The 18,197-nt window shown below is 36.6% G+C and overlaps 2 protein-coding genes across 3 annotated transcripts; one reads left to right on the top strand and one right to left on the bottom strand.

The window, feature by feature from the left end:
- The first annotated feature begins 97 nt into the window (after window positions 1-97).
- On the top strand, window positions 98-3,144 carry LOC120166242 (transmembrane 9 superfamily member 10-like). The gene is made up of 7 exons (XM_039175549.1): window positions 98-456; window positions 639-803; window positions 896-1,005; window positions 1,106-1,214; window positions 1,324-1,436; window positions 1,541-1,688; window positions 1,897-3,144. The coding sequence occupies exons 1-7, from the start codon at window positions 346-348 to the stop codon at window positions 3,052-3,054; spliced, it is 1,914 nt and encodes a 637-aa protein (XP_039031480.1). The 5' UTR covers window positions 98-345; the 3' UTR covers window positions 3,055-3,144.
- A 294-nt stretch (window positions 3,145-3,438) lies between these two features.
- LOC120166234 (probable cyclic nucleotide-gated ion channel 5) lies at window positions 3,439-9,362 on the bottom strand. 2 transcript variants are annotated; one of them, XM_039175543.1, is made up of 8 exons: window positions 9,308-9,362; window positions 8,238-8,324; window positions 7,580-8,162; window positions 6,608-6,820; window positions 6,090-6,406; window positions 4,946-5,057; window positions 4,591-4,827; window positions 3,439-4,293 (listed from the first exon to the last, which is right to left on the bottom strand). In XM_039175543.1, the coding sequence occupies exons 2-8, from the start codon at window positions 8,294-8,296 to the stop codon at window positions 3,592-3,594; spliced, it is 2,223 nt and encodes a 740-aa protein (XP_039031474.1). In that variant the 5' UTR covers window positions 8,297-8,324; window positions 9,308-9,362; the 3' UTR covers window positions 3,439-3,591. The 2 variants fall into 2 exon arrangements, with proteins under 2 accessions (XP_039031474.1, XP_039031473.1); XM_039175542.1 differs by having other exon boundaries at window positions 9,250-9,329.
- Between the last annotated feature and the right edge of the window lie 8,835 nt (window positions 9,363-18,197).

Below are 18,197 nucleotides of genomic sequence, written 5' to 3'. Positions count from 1 at the left end.
AAAAATCTGCTCTTTGATTAGCAAATACGCTACATATGTAAACTATCTCGATCAAAATCAAGACCGTACGTACATCAGAAAAGGAAGTAGACTTTGGTTCATGGCGCCAATGGAGGGGAAGGGTCCCTTTATAAACATAAGTTTCTCTTTCCATCTCCTTCATAACAAACTACCCTTCCTTTCGCTTCATTCCTTTCTTCACAAACGAGGAAATTCAACTCCATAACACCAGCAACAATTCAAAAACAGTGTCTTTTTCTTATTTAGTTTCCATTTTCAATAGTGAAAAAGTGGGAATTCAGGCTATCGAATCGAGATCCAGAGAAGAAGAAAAAAGAACAAAACATGGGGGGTCGTGGTTTTCACGTCGCATGGATCTTCTCCTTGTTTTCTCTCTTCTTCCTTCCATCTCATTGCTTCTACCTCCCTGGTGTTGCCCCTGAAGATTTCCAAACGGTCAGTTTCTTCACATGCACGCATGCATGTATGACATGTTAATTCATGCACCCTCGTCATCATCATCGATATTATGTATTATGGATCTTTGGGTCGACTGGAATTTGCCATTCTGTTATTAAGTTTTATTCAGATCTGCATTTTATGATCCTAAAATTATTCAATTTTCTCCATTAATGCAGGGGGATCCTTTGAACGTCAAAGTGAATAAGCTGACTTCAACTAAAACACAGCTTCCTTATTCCTACTATTCATTACCCTATTGTCAGCCTGATCACATAGTCGACAGTACAGAGAATCTTGGGGAAGTTCTTCGTGGTGATCGAATCGAAAACTCCCCTTACACGGTGTCTCAATCATGATTTCTTTTATGTATTTCTTTTTCACTTTGTCTTGGTTTTCCACTGAATACTGATTGAAATGATCATTTGATCTGCAGTTTAAAATGAGAGAATCACGTGTGTGCAATGTTGTGTGTCGTATGGTTCTTGATAAGAAATCTGCAAAGGCTTTCAAGGAGATGATCGATGATGAGTATCGAGTAAACATGTGAGTCTCTCATCCATGGAGTTCTTAATTATAAGTATTCCATTTCAGGCATTTCTTATTTGAGTAACAATGGATGTTTCTGTGATTTGTTTCTGATAAGGATTTTGGATAATCTTCCATTGGTTGTTCCGATACGAAGGCCTGATGTCGGAACCGCTGTAGTTTATCAGCACGGGTTTCATGTTGGCCTCAAAGGGAAGTATGCTGGGGTAAAAATGATGCTAGATTGATCAAATTCTTTTTAGAATAATTTTTTAATATTTTTTCCATTAATGATGTGATGCAAACAATGATCTGGTCTGTTGTTGATAATTGCAGAGCAAGGAAGAGAAACATTTCATCAACAATCATTTAGCATTTACAGTCAAATTCCACAAGGATCCATTGGTCGATTCAGCTCGGATTGTTGGATTTGAGGTCAAGCCATTCAGGTTACTACTTTTTTTCCCTTTGTTCATTAACAATCATTTGACATGTTTCTTTAATCAATGGTGTTTATTTTCTAATTCTTAGCGAATTGTGTTGATAAATGCAGCGTTAAACATGAATACGAGGGCGAATGGAATGCGAAGACTCGTCTAATAACGTGTGATCCTCATGCAAAACGTGCAGTAACTAGCTCTGAATCTCCTCAAGAGGTTGAAGAAAAGGAGATCATATTCACATATGATGTTGAGTTCCAGGTCAGGTCATGTACCTCTATGTAAATTGAGAATGCATGTGTATGTTACTCGAACAATGATCGGTGTGTTCGATCTTTCGAAGTTCCTTTCAGTATTTTGAGGGTCCTTGCTCGAACATATTCCCGTTCGAGCAACATCGATGCTTGCTGCTTGTTACGGTTCGGCTAGGTCTATCTGATGTATTTTGCTCCTAGTTGTAATCTTGCAGGAAAGTGATGTAAAGTGGGCATCTCGATGGGATACCTATCTTCTGGTAGCTGATGATCAGATCCATTGGTTTTCAATTGTTAATTCTCTAATGATTGTTCTTTTCCTCTCTGCGATGGTGGCGATGATCATGTTGAGAACTCTTTATCGGGATATCTCCAAGTACAATCAACTTGAAACACAGGAAGAAGCTCAAGAGGAGACAGGGTGGAAGCTTGTCCATGGGGACGTTTTTCGGCCCCCGACAAACTTCAATTTACTCTGTGTTTATGCTGCAACAGGGGTTCAGTTTTTCGGTATGATTCTTGTCACCATGATCTTCGCTCTCCTCGGTTTCCTATCACCTTCAAACCGAGGCGGACTAATGACTGCCATGCTTCTACTATGGGTCTTCATGGGCCTCTTCGCCGGCTACTCGTCTGCTCGTATATATAAGATGTTCAAAGGAACAAACTGGAAGAGAATTGCACTCAAAACTGCTCTTAAATTCCCCGGAACCGTGTTTGCGATTTTCTTCGTATTGAATGCACTGATTTGGGGTCAGAAATCCTCTGGCGCTGTGCCGTTCGGAACCATGTTTGCTCTCGTGGTCTTATGGTTCGGCATTTCCGTCCCGCTGGTATTCTTGGGGAGCTACGTCGGTTGCAAGAAGGCTGTAAAAGAAGACCCTGTCAAAACTAATAAGATACCGAGGCAAATACCGGAACAGCCATGGTACCTACACCTGGTGTTTTCGGTCCTGATCGGGGGCATACTACCCTTCGGAGCTGTGTTCATTGAGCTCTTCTTCATCCTAACCTCAATATGGTTGCATCAATTCTATTACATATTTGGATTCCTCTTCATTGTGTTCCTCATTCTGATTGTCACTTGTGCCGAGATCACAGTTGTTCTATGCTACTTCCAGCTATGTAGTGAGGATTACCAATGGTGGTGGAGATCTTACTTGACGTCGGGTTCTTCCGCACTTTACCTATTCTTCTATGCTACCTTCTACTTCTTCACCAAACTCGAGATCACAAAACCGGTATCCGGAATTCTCTACTTCGGTTACATGTTGATCGTATCGTATGCGTTCTTCGTCCTCACAGGTACGATCGGTTTCTATGCTTGCTTCTGGTTCACCAGGCTCATCTACTCGTCGGTGAAGATCGATTGAATCCATTTTCACTCAAATTTCGAATCGATTTCATAGAGAGGATGACTCTGACTCAAAACCAATCCCGAAACGCAGGAGGTCTTTTGCTTGTGGGCTTGACCTATAAGGGTTTTGAATATTTCTTCATCGTGCAAATGGTTGGATTTTATTAGCTTTGGAATTGGTTCCGTTAGTTGTTAAATTAAGGAATCCTGCAATTCTGTCAAATAAAGATATTTCATATAGTCTCTCACTCTTCGGATAAATGTTAAATGGTCCAAGAATTAAAGGAGTCGCTAACTTTATGGTCCAAAAAAATTGAATATATGAACTTGATACCACATAAATTAGAATTTGTAATTAAAGTTATTTCACAGTTTCAAGCTGATTCAACGAGCATAAAAATAATGAAGCAGCGAGCAACCACTTCAGTCTTAATATTTCTTCAAGCAAAGCCTTTGTTACAACTGCGGTTCCATATCTTTGTATTTATACATTGTTCTCTAAGTGAAAGAAGCAAAAGTACAATAAAATAAAATCACATCATTCTCTTACATATCAATCAGCGTCTTCTGCAGTGAAATCAGGCTCAGGAGGCTTTTGTAGTTTCACCAACTCCTTTGCACTCTTAGCAATCCGATTCCGGTGAATGCCACGAAGTGCATTTGCAGCAAACTTGGAAGCTAAGAAAGTGGCTCGGATGCTGTACGAGCTTCCACCACTGTTGTTGCGGGTTCCATTTGATCCTTCTGCTTCCTCTTCTTCCTTCCGACGAAGCTCCTCCAGACTCTTCCTCTTTGAATAACGCCGCCATGCCGCTTGGATAAAGCAAGCTGCCCATGTCCTCCACTGCTGTGAATGAAAACGGAACGTATGTTGTACCTGTCTACTGTGAAGACGCCTGAATTGACCGGCAACAAATTTTAACTCATCAGCTGTAAGGGCAAAAGCTTCGACCTCAGTCAAAGCCTTCGCTGTCCGAGTAGATGTTGGAAGGTTGGCGCCGGTTTTGGGATCCAATGCCCAAGTTAGAAGTTCCTCTCCACAGAAATCTCCCTCTTTAAGCAAACTGTGGTTGAAAAATCCGCTCCTTCCACCATCTGTTGTTATACTCTCAAGGCGGCCACGAATAATGAAAAGCATCTCATCAACAGGATCCCCCTCTCGGACTATGTAAGTGTTCTCAGTAAACAGGCATGGTTTAAGCCGTTCACAAATGGCATCAAGCAATCTCTCATCCATGCTCTCAAACAGAGGAACCTACAGAAATACGAAATCAGAGGGAAAAAAAACGAAGTGGAAGGCAAAGATCAGGACTATATGGAAAAACGAAACTGAATCAGGATCATTAAATTATAGCAAAATGAACTTCCAGAGACGTACTAGATAATCCACTAAACAAAGATAACACGCTTGAGATAATGCAAACATGAGATTTATGTCATGGAAAAAAGACGTATTCCATATGCCTTAAAACAAGGATGTAGAAAGACAAATGGAAGGTAAAAGAAGAAAAACAAATAAAGGTAAGATACAAAAAGGAGTAAAGGAACTAACCCTTCTAACCAAAGCCAAACAGAGGTGCCTCTTAATATCTCTCCTCAGATCCTTTGGAAGGCTTTGAACCAAGCTCTCTTCATCAACACCGCGTGTTTCCAACCACTTGTACTGGTCATAACGCCTCACTCGTTCCCTCAGGTCCTGCGGAAGCATACGATGATGCATCCACTGCTCTGAATCACGCCTTTTAATCCTCATTTCTTCTAGCCGAATAGTGAGTGACTGAAGATAGGTCTGTTTACAACATTGAAAAACAACCAGAATGCCACAATACTGTCAGATTAATTGTGCTTCAACAGTCTCAACTAACTAATTAGTACAATAAGGTATGAGCTAAAGTCCAAAAATTCACCTGCATGTTTCCAATCAGAAGTGCAAAGAGGATGAGTCCGAAAATGGCAAGAGCTATGGAGAATATAACCTCACCAGGATAGGTGCTAGTTTGTAGTCCCTGGCCAAGGGTGCTGCAAATAGATTGAAGGAAATACAGAAGAATCTTAGAAACCAGCAATGGCAAAATTGATGGTTTAAGTTTATGTCGAAAGACATCAGGAAATCATTTATATATTTTATTCATTTGGCATGATATATAAGCTGAAATTTTAATGGACAGTTAAAACAAAAACAATAGTCAAACAACACATTTCCTATTTTCTCGAATTCATGTCACTTAGAAAATTGAGTATTAGCACAATAATATATTTTATGCATGAAATACTGTGAGATGTCTAACCATCAGTATTGCAGAGTACAGAGATGGAGTTTCAGCAAAATAATAAAGATGAGTTAAGTTTTGCTCATGAACACAAGTTAAACACAAGCATAGAGAATGTTAATAACATATAACCAACTAGTTAGATAAAAGGGAAGTCATAACAGTAGGCTTGCTGGGAAAATAACCAAATATCAAGTTAAAAGGTATAAGAGCATTAGGGTGACAGGCATTTTATTTCTTTCCTTTAATTAGCCAAAAGTGTGGTGACGATAGGAACATATCATTTAAAATAGAGTACCGAAGATGGCAAGAATATAAGAGAAATTTTCTCAATTGGCAAGAATTCATGATCCATAGGTAAGTGGGTAGATGTAGCTTAGAGTTCTCAGTGTTCAATCAGTAGCCTTGTGTAATAGGTGCTGCATTTAATATCCGAGTCCCCATTAGTAGATCAAAGATAACAGAAAGCAGAAAACAACCTAGAGTGCATAAATTTCTTATGCATTGCCAAGGAGACGAAAAAACGTTCCACAATGGCTTCTTGCAAATTCCCTTTCATGAAAATACTTCTGGAAAGATTATTCAATGCAAAACTATGAAATTAACTGTCACCAATAATCATGATAACTAGATAATTATCAATGTCTCATATGAATGCAATTATCTGTTATAGTATATTCCCATTTACAGTCGACAATATAATATGACCAAATTCACTAATATGTTTCTTTTATCGTTTCATATAAATCAATTAGCAGTTAGAAGTAACATGTTTTCCCACCTCAAATTCTGTAGACCCCACCATAAACAGTAGCAGTATTTGGAAAAGAACTTTGTTGATGAAACAACACCAGATGACAAAGCCTGTGTGAAGATTCCAAAATCAAATGGAGGATTATTATCATCCTCATCAGCTGGGCACCTTTCTTCAAGAACGGAGTCTCTGATATCAGTCCATTTGTTATATCCTTCCCCATGTTGATGCCCACAGTATAGGAAAGTTTTAGTGCAATTACCAATACCAACATCCTTGCAGGCATTCTGCCAACAAGTATCATTTCGTTCAACAGCCACCCAGTACCAGAATGCCCCTACTATCTGAATCATTCATCAAAGAAAGAAAGAAAGAAAGCACCGATCAAAACATAATTATGCAAGTAATCATATTTTTTAACAGAACAGGTGAGTGTGAAAATTGTGCCCCATAAATCAAAAGATAGCATAAAACAAACGAGGTGGAGAAGAAATGGCGACAGGTTTCAATAGTGAAATAAAGATGTGTATTTAATAAGCACTTACATGACTACAAAGCATATATAATAGCAAATAATATGCAGCTCCAGCCCAAGCAGTTTCAGCAAAGACACCTGCTGTCCTTTTCATTTCTGATGTTAAGGGTATAATTCTGAGAAATCGAGGGACATACTGAAACAAGACAATAAAAAACAAGGCCTGTTCTGTTGCTAGTACATCTGAACCATTTGGATTGTGAAGAAATCTCCAAACAACAATCTGCATATATGAACAAAACAATGAGAAAACTGTAGGTTCTTTTGATCAGACAAATCTAGGATGACATGCAACAGTGACGGTTCATTAACATTATTTCCAGGTAGAGGTAACTGCTACTCCCAAATATGATGATGCACATTTAATCTTAACATTAACATTTGTAGCCAACACATTAAGCAGTTAAAGGAAAACAATATTTTGCCAGACTTTCACTAGGAGAATCATATGGATGTTATATTCATTCTGTATAAGGAATCATAAGAATATTTAAATTTGCCTTGCCCAGCATGCATTCAAAGCTTTACCAATGTGAATTAACAGTACCCATAGATCCACCAACAATGATAGGCAGATGGAAAAATAAGAAGTGAAAGAAATACTATATCATAGTGCATATAAGCAACATAAATTGCCAATTGCTCCCATGTTTCACACTCAAAATAAAAGAATGCATGCAGAAATGAGTGTGTCAATGCAAAAGAAAACAGAAGCATGCATACAAAGAAAGGTTATACACATAAAGCACATAATAATGAGGCAAACCAAGAAGAAAGAAAGAACAATACTACACAATTAGACGGAATTGCTCCCACATAAACCATAAATAGATATGAATGCAGCACACCAAACATGGATGCATGAAAAGGGAGAAATCAGTAAAGAAATATATAATGCAAGAAACAGAGAGTTAGATGCATTAGAACCAATGATAATGTGGCACATTCAGTCATTGAATGCCCAAGGGAACAGATTTAAGACCTGTGGTAATGGAAGTACAGCAAGAAAATCAATGACGAAATACTGCTGCAAGTATCGCTTGGCTATTTTTGCAGGATCAATCACAAGTTCACCTCGTCCAAAAACTCGAGATGATGGCGCAATGTAAGCCGTACGGAACTGAAGAGCCATGCGTATAAGATAAAAGACATCAATAATCGTTCGCAAAGTCGTTGCCGTAACTGCTAATTTTTTATCAATAGTGAGACACTTTTCAGGATCATTAATAACTGGAAGATAAAAAAAGAGAGGGTCTACTGATACTGCCAGAATACATGATATGAAAAATAATTTATTGCATAGCAAGAGGAATTTATCCTGAGGATCAAATATTTTCTTCTCTGAAACTTTAAGATCCTCAGGAAATACTGCTCGAGAAACCCCAAATCCAAGTGAGCGACCAATTGACTTAAGTCCTTCAGACCCCTTTTTGATCCCTCTCTTGAAAGATCGAGATGTTGTCTTGTTTGAATGGCTAGAACGGCCTAATCCCTCAATGTTAAACCCACAATTTTTCAATCCTGCAGCAGAGGGTGATGATAATCTAGAGTCCAAGTCATCCAACCTGGAGAAAATACAAAAAAACACCTATAAGATAGAGGGGGGGGGGGGAGAATATTTAGAATAATGTTTTCAGTACCTGACAAACTTCTCCCTTTGTCCACTCATATATTGGGCTTTATAACCAGAATCAAACATTTTTTACAATGGACTGCATAAATATATCCTGCAATCCAACAAAAATATTTCAATCAAGTGCAAAAAAATTAGCAAAGTTTCTAGTGCCATCATTCATGATGCAGCAGTTAAGCAGCTACATCCATCAAAAACATTTCATAAAACATGCTCCTGAAGATCTTAATTTATGCAGTTTAATCAAATTAAACATGCACCTGGAGATCCTAAATTGGTGCAGTTTTCATCAAATAGAACATCAGTCGATGTTTTAATGTCATGCACTTGTAGGACTGAACTAATCCATATTTCTCAAATCAAATTTAAACTGATACACCCCTTCTACAATTACCAAAAGCCAAATTTCATCTCTATATCTACTGACAAAGTAACAACCGCAAATTCAACAAAAATCTCCACGTTTTCTAATCTTTACCATCTTTATCAAGTTAAGTGGCTAGAACTTGATTAAGCTAAACCTAATTTCAACTGATGCACACCTCTTCTACTTTTACTAAAAGCCGCAATAATCTCAATAAAAAAACTCCACCTTCCCAAATTCTTCTATCTTTAGCTAGTTGAAATGCAAGAAATTGATTAAATTGTCTAGCTATATTACTGGATCCAAACAAAATGTCTGTAAAAATTAGATTTTCCTCATGTACTAACGACATTATCAATCAGTTAAAGAATCATATTTACTACCCTCAATGAACCGCTCAATGGAAAGAAAACTTCACCCAAGTGCAACGAACGACTAATTAGAAGAAGAGTTGACTTCCAGATTCGAAACTCTTAGTTAAAAATTAAATTCATCGAAATCAAACCAAAAAATGAAAATTTTCTGAAGTAAAAAAAATCAGTAAAAAATCGAAGTACGAAGCAAAACAAAGAACGCCAAGAAAATAAAAAATTCGGTATAAAATCATAAACTGATCTAAAATAAAATTAATTGAGAAGGGGAAGAAAATACTTACAGGGGAATCCTTGAAATGTAATTCAAAAAAGAATTAAAAACTTGAAAAATACATTTACAATTACGCACGACTGAAGCAGAAGAAGGAAGAAAAGCATAAGGAGAAGAAAGGGGAAGAAAAATGAAAGACGACATGACAATGAGAATGTAAGTTACCAAAAAGAGCCCAAAGGGGAAAGGGAGACAAATTTTGGAAATGACCAAATTGGACCCCTAGTTTTGTTTATTTTATCATATCATATCATATGGCTGTCGAGTTTGACGTCCTCAACCCGAACCAGTTCGTTTATTTTATTTTGGGTAAACTACATCAATGGTCACTAATATTTTAGTAAAATTTCATTTTATCTCCTTAAATTTCAAAAATAACAAATGAGTCACTGACATTATTGATTTATAACAAATCGATGATTTGCCATTATTAACCGTTAATCCAATAACAGAGAACTGACGTGGCACATTAAATTGGCTTATTTGGCATTATTCGGCCACCTAAGCAGATTTTTTGACTCAATCTTATCTCTTCTACAACTTCCTTTTCCCTCTCTTCTCATTCATTTCTTTTATTAACGTTGCATAGACAACAACGCGAATTTTAAGTCAATGGAAGGGTATTGAAATTTTAGGTATAAATTATCATTGAATCTGAAAGAAAAAGGAAAAAGGAGAGAATAGGAGAAAACGGGAGGACGATGAACAACTTCAAGGGCAAGGGCAAGGGAGTTGTAGAGCTAACCACAATTTCAATGGATCTCTCTTTTCCCTCAGTCCTTGCGACGCTTTCTCCGAATACGACTTGGTCAATGTGAAAGTCTGGTTGGGTGATAATGCATATCACTATTATGTTTTACCCGCTTACCAGACTGTCCGAATTAGGTAGCTATTAAAATTGCACTCGAGCTCAAGAAGTTGCTTATAGACAACAGCCTTTTGGATGTCTCACCAACCGATTTGGAAGCTAATGGAGCGTCAAGGTGACCGGAAGAGTATATAAATCCTTGATCTGGTTTCACCGTCAAAAAGGGTTCCTTTGGTGATTATTTCTTAAATATAAAATTTTATATTAGATATAAATTCGAACCGTATCTTTATTTTTAAAATAAAATAATATTTTATTTATTTTCCACAAATCTTGCATCCATAAAACCCGAACGTTCCTTCCCTCTAAAAAATTTCATATCTTTCTTCCTTTTTTACCTTCCAAAATCAAACTTTGATAACTCTTTAAACCCTCTGTTTTTCTCCATTTTCAAAGCTCTTCATTTACTTCAATTTTGTCAATTGGTTTGGGAAAATTTAGACATGAAGCAACAACATTCAAGTTCAAGATCAATGCATGCTCAGACGTCAGGATTCTCCCGATGTGTGTTGATAGGGAAGCGGTGGCGGGTTAATGAACGTTGCTCTTGTTGAAGAATCAAACCTAAAAAAGATCTAGACTCGATGAAGAACAATAAGGGATGAATCGGGAAGGTGGCGGTAATATATAGGGTTCTTTAGGGTTTCTTTTTGGTGTTGGAAACAAGATAAAAATAAGATTAAAACAAGATAAAGAAAAGATAAATGAATTGCAAATAAAATAAGATAACCAAGAAATCAAAAGATCTCCCTTATGAAGGTGAACGATAAAGATGATTGATGACGTGGATGGATATGTGGAAAATCGATGGATAATGTCCTATCGAGCCCTCCTAGTCGCAATGAAAAGGCAAACACGATAATATGGCTCTAACCAACCCTCCTAGTCGCGATGAAAAGGCAAATTGGAGTGTGAAGATTAATCTATCTCACAAGAACTTAAAAGAACTCAAGGAGAAGAAGCTTCGAAGGCACAAGGCAATCAACACTTGCAAAAAACGAACTCTCGTTGTATTATTAATCAAAGAAATCTTAATTACAAAGTTGAATGAAGCCTCCTTTATATAGGGGCTGAATTCTAAAGGTCATAAATAACTAAAGAATAAAATAATAATAAACTAAACATGTTTTAACTCTAATTCCTAATAAAATAATAATAACTAAAAATATTGTTTTAACCCAACCTTAATTCATAATAAAATAATAAATCTGATACTAAAAGATAATTAATCATCCTATATTAAATTATATTACAAATAATCAATATAAATATTGAAAATTCGTAATATTTACAAAATAACGTATTAATCCCGTATAGGATTTCCTGCATGCACCATCTTCAGTAAAATGGTCATATCTTGAGTTCCAGATATCGGATTGATGCGATTCAAGAACCGTTGAAAAGATAAGAGACAGACGGTTGTATGTCCAGAAGACATATTGACCAAATAAGATCAGGATCCCATTCAAAAAGTCGTCTCAAGTCTGCTATTGTTCTAGTCTTCTTTTCCAATGCTTGGACGAGTGAATCATTTGGAAGAGTTATTACTTCTTCCTTTGATGTGAGCCTTGTGATGCATGTATCATCCTCCCTTTCTTCAAAAAGATTCGACCTCGAATCTGAAACATTAAAGGGAGCAACATTAGAATCGTTTAATGATTCATTCACATTATTCTTACCGAATAGATATGCTTTGAATCTTTGAGACTTTGTTCTTCTAATAGGTTCGAGTAGAAACATTAGTCCAAAGAAGCATGTATTCTGGACTCTGGTGCATGTATCATTCCCCCAATCCTCAAAAGGATTCGTCCTCGAATCTGAAAATCCAAAAGAAAGAGAATTAGATGTGTTGAACGGAAAACTTGTGAAACATTTACCAGGATCAATGTGATACGTCTTTATGCGTTTTAGTCGAGGTTTCTTCTTTATAGGAACTGATTTCTTGTAATCTTGAAATCCTCTTTTGCATACAAGTCTTGTAATATGATGTTTTGGTTGAAATTCAACATGGCGTCGACCTCTGTTGGCTTTCTGTATGATTGCTTCAGATAATTTCTCCATGGTTTTATTCTTGTGTGGCGAGAATGAGTGTTTAAAAACCATGTCAACTGGTTTGTTAAAGTAATCCCTTAAGTTTCCTAAGTGTGGTTCATGAATTAAGAATTCTCGGGAGGAGATTTGTGGACTGTAAAACCTGTTTAGTTGGCAAGGAAACTCATATACAAGATAAAGCTCATTAGAAGCACTTTTAAAAGTATGAGTAGAATTATCAGAAATATCCGAGTTATTGTGATATACATCTTTGATATGTTCAATTCTCGGAATAGTAGTATGCGTTTGATAGGTAAGAGTATACCTTCGTGGTAGTGCATCGTCTATTGTGTTTTGCTTGCCTCGGTCTTTGGACTCCCGTAAATCGTGACTCTTAATTGATATGGCATATTGATTAGGGCTTTCAGGTGGTAACCCGTCAGGAGGGTCACCTAGCACTATTCGATAACTCTTAGCGATGGAAGATGGTGTGGTCCAGTCTCGTGTTGCTTTTACTTTCTCATCATTTACATGGATTCTCTGTGCATGAACTATAAAGCATGTGGAGTTGTTCAAGTCATGTTTCGTCATTAAGATGGCGTCACGACTAAGGCTTTCCTGGATGTAGCCTTTTTGTAACAAATCTAACTCTTTGGTTTCTTCGAGATTGTATGTTTGACGAGGTATGATGCAACCTTGAATTAGATTGGTTTGGTGTTGTTTTCCTCTTTTCGGTGGTAATTCGTTAGGTGGATCACCTAACACTTCTCGAAAATCCTGTAACAAAGATGAAAACACAGTAGGCAAGTCCTTGTTAATGTTAGAAATCGAAACAATTGATTCCCTAAAGTGAACAAGGATGGAAGGTTGTTTGTAAAGAAGGTTCTCTCTAAATTCTTTTGTGCTCACACATAGATTTTGAGTCACTCTTTTCTTCTCACAATTAGGTTCACTCACCTCCCATGGGTCATTATTCTTTTGGTTTTTGAAACTAGTGACCTCTTTTTCTTTTGCCTATTTCTCAACTTTTTCTTTTTTTACTTTCTCTACCTCCTCACAAATTATCATTTGATCTTTAGGGGTTGGAAGTGTGTCATTCTTTGCTGGTCGTTCTTTCTCCTTGTCAGGTTTGTCATCTCTTGGCTTTTTCAGAGAAGATGGAGTAGAAGATGAGGAAGGATTTGAAGGATTACCTTGGTAAGAGGATGAAATACCTTGGTAATATTCTCTTAATCGGAATCTCCTTTGTATTTGTGTTTCGATTGTCATTGCTTTCTTTAGTGTATCTTCGAGGTTTTCGTACTCATGGAGATCAAGAAGATCATTGATGTTTGAGTTTAAGCCGACGACGAATCTTGACACGGTTACCTCTTCTTTTTCGGTTATGTTAGCCCTATTGAGTAAGGACTGCATCTCCTTGTAGTAGTCTTCAACTGAACTTCTACCTTGTCGAAGTTGGTGTAGTCGTAGTTTAACTTCTCGTGTATAATGTGTCAGTAGGAATTGCTTCCTCATGGTTTGTTTGAGGTCGGTCCAAGAAGTGATTGTTGGAATTTAGAAGTTCTGGATCTTTTTCCTTGTTTGCATCCACCAAGTTCGAGCATATCCTTCGAATTGCATGGTGATGAGGTGAACTTGTTTAGCTTGGGGGCAATCATGGTATGCGAACATGAGATCAAATTTTCCTTCCCAATCGATGTACCTGTCTGGATTGTTGTCTCCTTTGAAAGACGGGATCATGAACTTTGGTTTTGCAAAGAGTTCGGGTGCTTGTAAACGTGGTTGTTCTCGCCTGGTTACCAAAAGTTCAACATTGTTTGGTATTGGATTTTGGTTTGGTAGATCCAGTTGTGGTTCTTATCGTTTTCTCACAGTTTCATCAAATCTTTCAACTTGAGTCATGAGTAGGGAAAGTGTGGCTAAGATAGCCGTAAGTGTCTTGTTGTTATTGTCGCCCATCCTGAAATCATAACACTCAAAAGAAAATTTTAAAGTAAAATAAAAATAAAAGAAAGAAAATTCAACAAAACAAGAAACCTCACAAGTCACTCCAAAAAAAGTAACACAACGAGAGGCAAGTAAGCCGATCTTGTACTCTTTAAAACTCACTTTACCAAGTAGTCTTCCACAGTTCGTATCGGAGTTTGATTACTAGCAAAGGCGATAAGAAAAACCTAAAAGTTCTAAGAGGCCAAACAAGGGTTAGACTCCAAGAGAACGAGAATGCAAAGAAGGAAGAAGTATGCAAACTCTTTAGTCCTACTAACACAATGAAGATAATGTGTTATATAATGCAAAAGAACAATAACAAGGAAAAACAAAAGAACCTAAAGCACTAAGAGTCAAAGAAAAAAGAACCAACCCAGAAACCTGGAAAACGCTGGATCAATTTGAGCAACGTTTTCGAGGGGGTTACCGGTGTCAAAAAATTCTAGAAAAATTCTTGAATGTCTTTTGATGCGTCAAGAAACCACCTGTAAAATTTCAGAACCAAATACCTTCAGTAGTATCCAGTAGACTCTGTTGAACGGTGAGTCCTCAAACAATCTGTTTTTCTTGATCGCTTTGTTCGAAGGTGTTTTCGATCTCCAAAAATTCTGATTTTTTGTTTGAATGATCTCCAATATATGAATTTTCAATCTGGAAATTTTTACCACGAAATTCCTCCTGTAAAATTTTCAAGAAATTCGACAAGATTCTAAACCGAATCTGCCGATGAAACTTGAATGATGTATTTGAAGGATCCAATGAACTCCGATTGGGGTGATATTTGGACTGGGGATTAATCTTAGAATGAATATGATATATGGATAAAATCAGCCCTAAATACCTTCGTTTGCAATTTTTTGAAATTTTGGTTTTTTTTTGTTTTTTTTGTTTTTTTTTGTTTTTTTTTGTTTTTTGAAAAAAATAGCAAACTAACAAGAAGGATTTAAATCTAAATTAAAATTAAATAAAAAGTATCTGAAACGCTGAATCTTTTGTTAACTAGCTCTGTTGGGGTACCTTGACGGTTTTGTGTGCAAGAACAAGCAAGATTGCTTGTTTCTTTCCAAGAATCAGCCCAAATCTGATACCAATTGATAGGGAAGCGGTGGCAGGTTAATGAACGTTGCTCTTGTTGAAGAATTAAACCTAGAAAAGATCTAGACTCGATGAAGAACAATAAGGGATGAATCGGGAATGTGGCGGCAATAGATAGGGTTCTTTAGGGTTTCTTTTTGGTGCTGGAAACAAGATAAAAATAAGATTAAAATAAGATAAAGAAAAGATAAATGAATTGCAAATAAAATAAGATAACCAAGAAATCAAAAGATCTCCCTTATGAAGGTGAACGATAAAGATGATTGATGAAGTGGATGGATATGTGGAAAATCGATGGATAATGTCCTATCGAGCCCTCCTAGTCGCAATGAAAAGGCAAACACGATAATATGGCTCTAACCAACCCTCCTAGTCGCGATGAAAAGGCAAATTGGAGTGTGAAGATTAATCTCCCTCACAAGAACATGAAAGAACTCAAGGAGAAGAAGCTTCGAAGGCACAAGGCAATCAGCACTTGCAAAAAACGAACTCTCGTTGTATTATTAATCAAAGAAATCTTAATTACAAAGTTGAATGAAGCCTCTTTTATATAGGGGCTGAATTCTAAAGGTCCTAAATAACTAAAGAATAAAATAATAATAAACTAAACATGTTTTAACTCTAATTCCTAATAAAATAATAATAACTAAAAATATTGTTTTAAATCAACCTTAATTCCTAATAAAATAATAAATCTGATCCTCAAAGATAATTAATCATCCTATATTAAATTATATTACAAATAATCAATATAAATATTGAAAATTCGTAATATTTACAAAATAACGTATTAATCCCGTATAGGATTTCCTACATGCACCATCTTCAGTAAAATGGTCATTTCTTGAGTTCCCGATATCGGATTGATACGATTCAAGAACCGTTGAAAAGATAAGAGACAGACGGTTGTATGTCCAGAAGACATGTTGACCAAATAAGATCAGGATCCCATTCAAAAAGTCATCTCAAGTCTGCTATTGTTCTAGTATTCTTTTCCAATGCTTGGACGAGTGGATCATTTGGAAGAGTTATTACTTCTTCCTTTGATGTGAGCCTTGTGATGCATGTATCATCCTCCCTTTCTTCAAAAAGATTCGACCTCGAATCTGAAACATTAAAGGGAGCAACATTAGAATCGTTTAATGATTCATTCACATTATTCTTACCGAATAGATATGCTTTGAATCTTTGAGACTTTGTTCTTCTAATAGGTTCGAATAGAAACATTAGTCCAAAGAAGCATGTATTTTGGACTCTGGTGCATATATCATGTGTATTCATACTGTTCCATTACCTATGGCTGGCGTGGAAAAAGTAATTATTGCTCGATATACATGTTCTTATTTATTGTATATTTGGATAAGTTCATTGCATGGTATGAGATAAACGTGGTTATTTAAGGAAGCCAACATTAATGAGATACCATGACACTGAATATGACTCTTATCGTTCCTCGAAAGAAGCACGAATAGAGCGTTGCTCGTGGTAAATCTTCTCAACTGAACATGCGCGAGAATCTCACAATGGAAAACGACGGTACGAGGAAAATGACCAGGGAGGGGGATTATTGTTATGAGCAGGTTGATGAGGGGGAAATTAACTACCCGGAGGGTGAAAGAAGTTTGGTGTCGTGTTTTTGTGAGCAGTGAGGAGATATGGAGATGGTGAGATGAACGACTTGCAGGCTTATAGTAATACCCACTGGACAGATACGGAGATGGTGATATGAACTACTTGCAGCAATACCCACTAACCACTGATTACCAAGAATGGTTGAAGTAGGATTAAGTTTTATTAAGCTTCTCGAGACCGATAATGGTGGAAGGTTATTGAAAATTAGGGTTAATAATGGATGAATAGAGAAGCTAAACAAGTGAAGAAGGCGAAAGAGTGGAGATGAGGTTTTAGGAGAGAAGAGGAGGGAGAGGCTGAGGTTGAAGAAAGAATGGTTATGGGAGAGTTGTGGTGGTGTGAGGTTGCATAGGAGTAAAAGTCTGATAAAATCAAATGTCGGTCAATAATTTTATGGGAGTCAAACAGGTGGTCTCACGTGTCAGGTTAGTTGCTAGGTCATCCGCTAACCTGCCACGTCATTATTATGTCATCCATATAGCGGTTATTAACTGTAAATGATCGATTTGCTATAAATCAATACGTTAGTAGTTGATTCGTTACTTTTGAAAATTCAGTGGAAAAAATAAAAAATAAAAACTCAAATATTAATGATCATTAGTGTAGTTTACCCTTTTATTTTTCATCTGTCCCTTTGTTTTTGTTTGGCTTAAATATAAATAAGTGCCCAAACTATAGTATTTTTTACGAATAGGTGCCTAAACTAATTTTTGAATGATCACAGTGTCTAACATCATAAGCGTTACCACTTTAGTGCCCGAGTCGTTAATGGCGTTAATTTCTTATGTTTAGTGACACATGTTACAATAAGATAATTTTAAAAAATTTATATAAAATTATATATAATTAAAAAGACATAAATTTTGTAATAAACCCAAAACTTTGAAAACATTCATTTCAACCCTTAAACTCATGCCCCATCTTTACCCTTTGCCGTTAATAAAGCTTCATCCGACCTCACCTTCTCATGTGACTCAAACCCCTATAAAATAGTGGTCGATCGATGACGAATCAACGTTTTATACCCCGTGAACCCTAGAATGAAAATCGCAATCACACGCGATTCCGACGGTCAATCGGCGGCAACTGCAGCAGCAGATGATTAGGAGGATGATAGAGACTACTTCAACAATAGTGGTCGTGGTCGGAAAGGGTGACGATTGTTGGTTAGGGTTAAGATTTAAAGATTTTAGAAATTTTGGGGTTTTTGTAATTTAAGAGACATTTAGTGTTTTTTTATAAATATAATAGTAATTTTAATATTTTTTTTAAAAATAAATGTCATAATTATTAGATTATGACATGTGTCACTTAACAAATGAAATTAACGTCGTTGACGATCC

Source organism: Hibiscus syriacus, unplaced genomic scaffold, assembly GCF_006381635.1.
Source record: "Hibiscus syriacus cultivar Baekdansim isolate YM2019G1 unplaced genomic scaffold, ASM638163v2 tig00111633_pilon, whole genome shotgun sequence".
Lineage (NCBI taxonomy): Eukaryota > Viridiplantae > Streptophyta > Magnoliopsida > Malvales > Malvaceae > Hibiscus > Hibiscus syriacus.
Note: the sequence above shows the minus strand (reverse complement) of the source record. Positions and strands in the feature narration are given on the sequence as shown.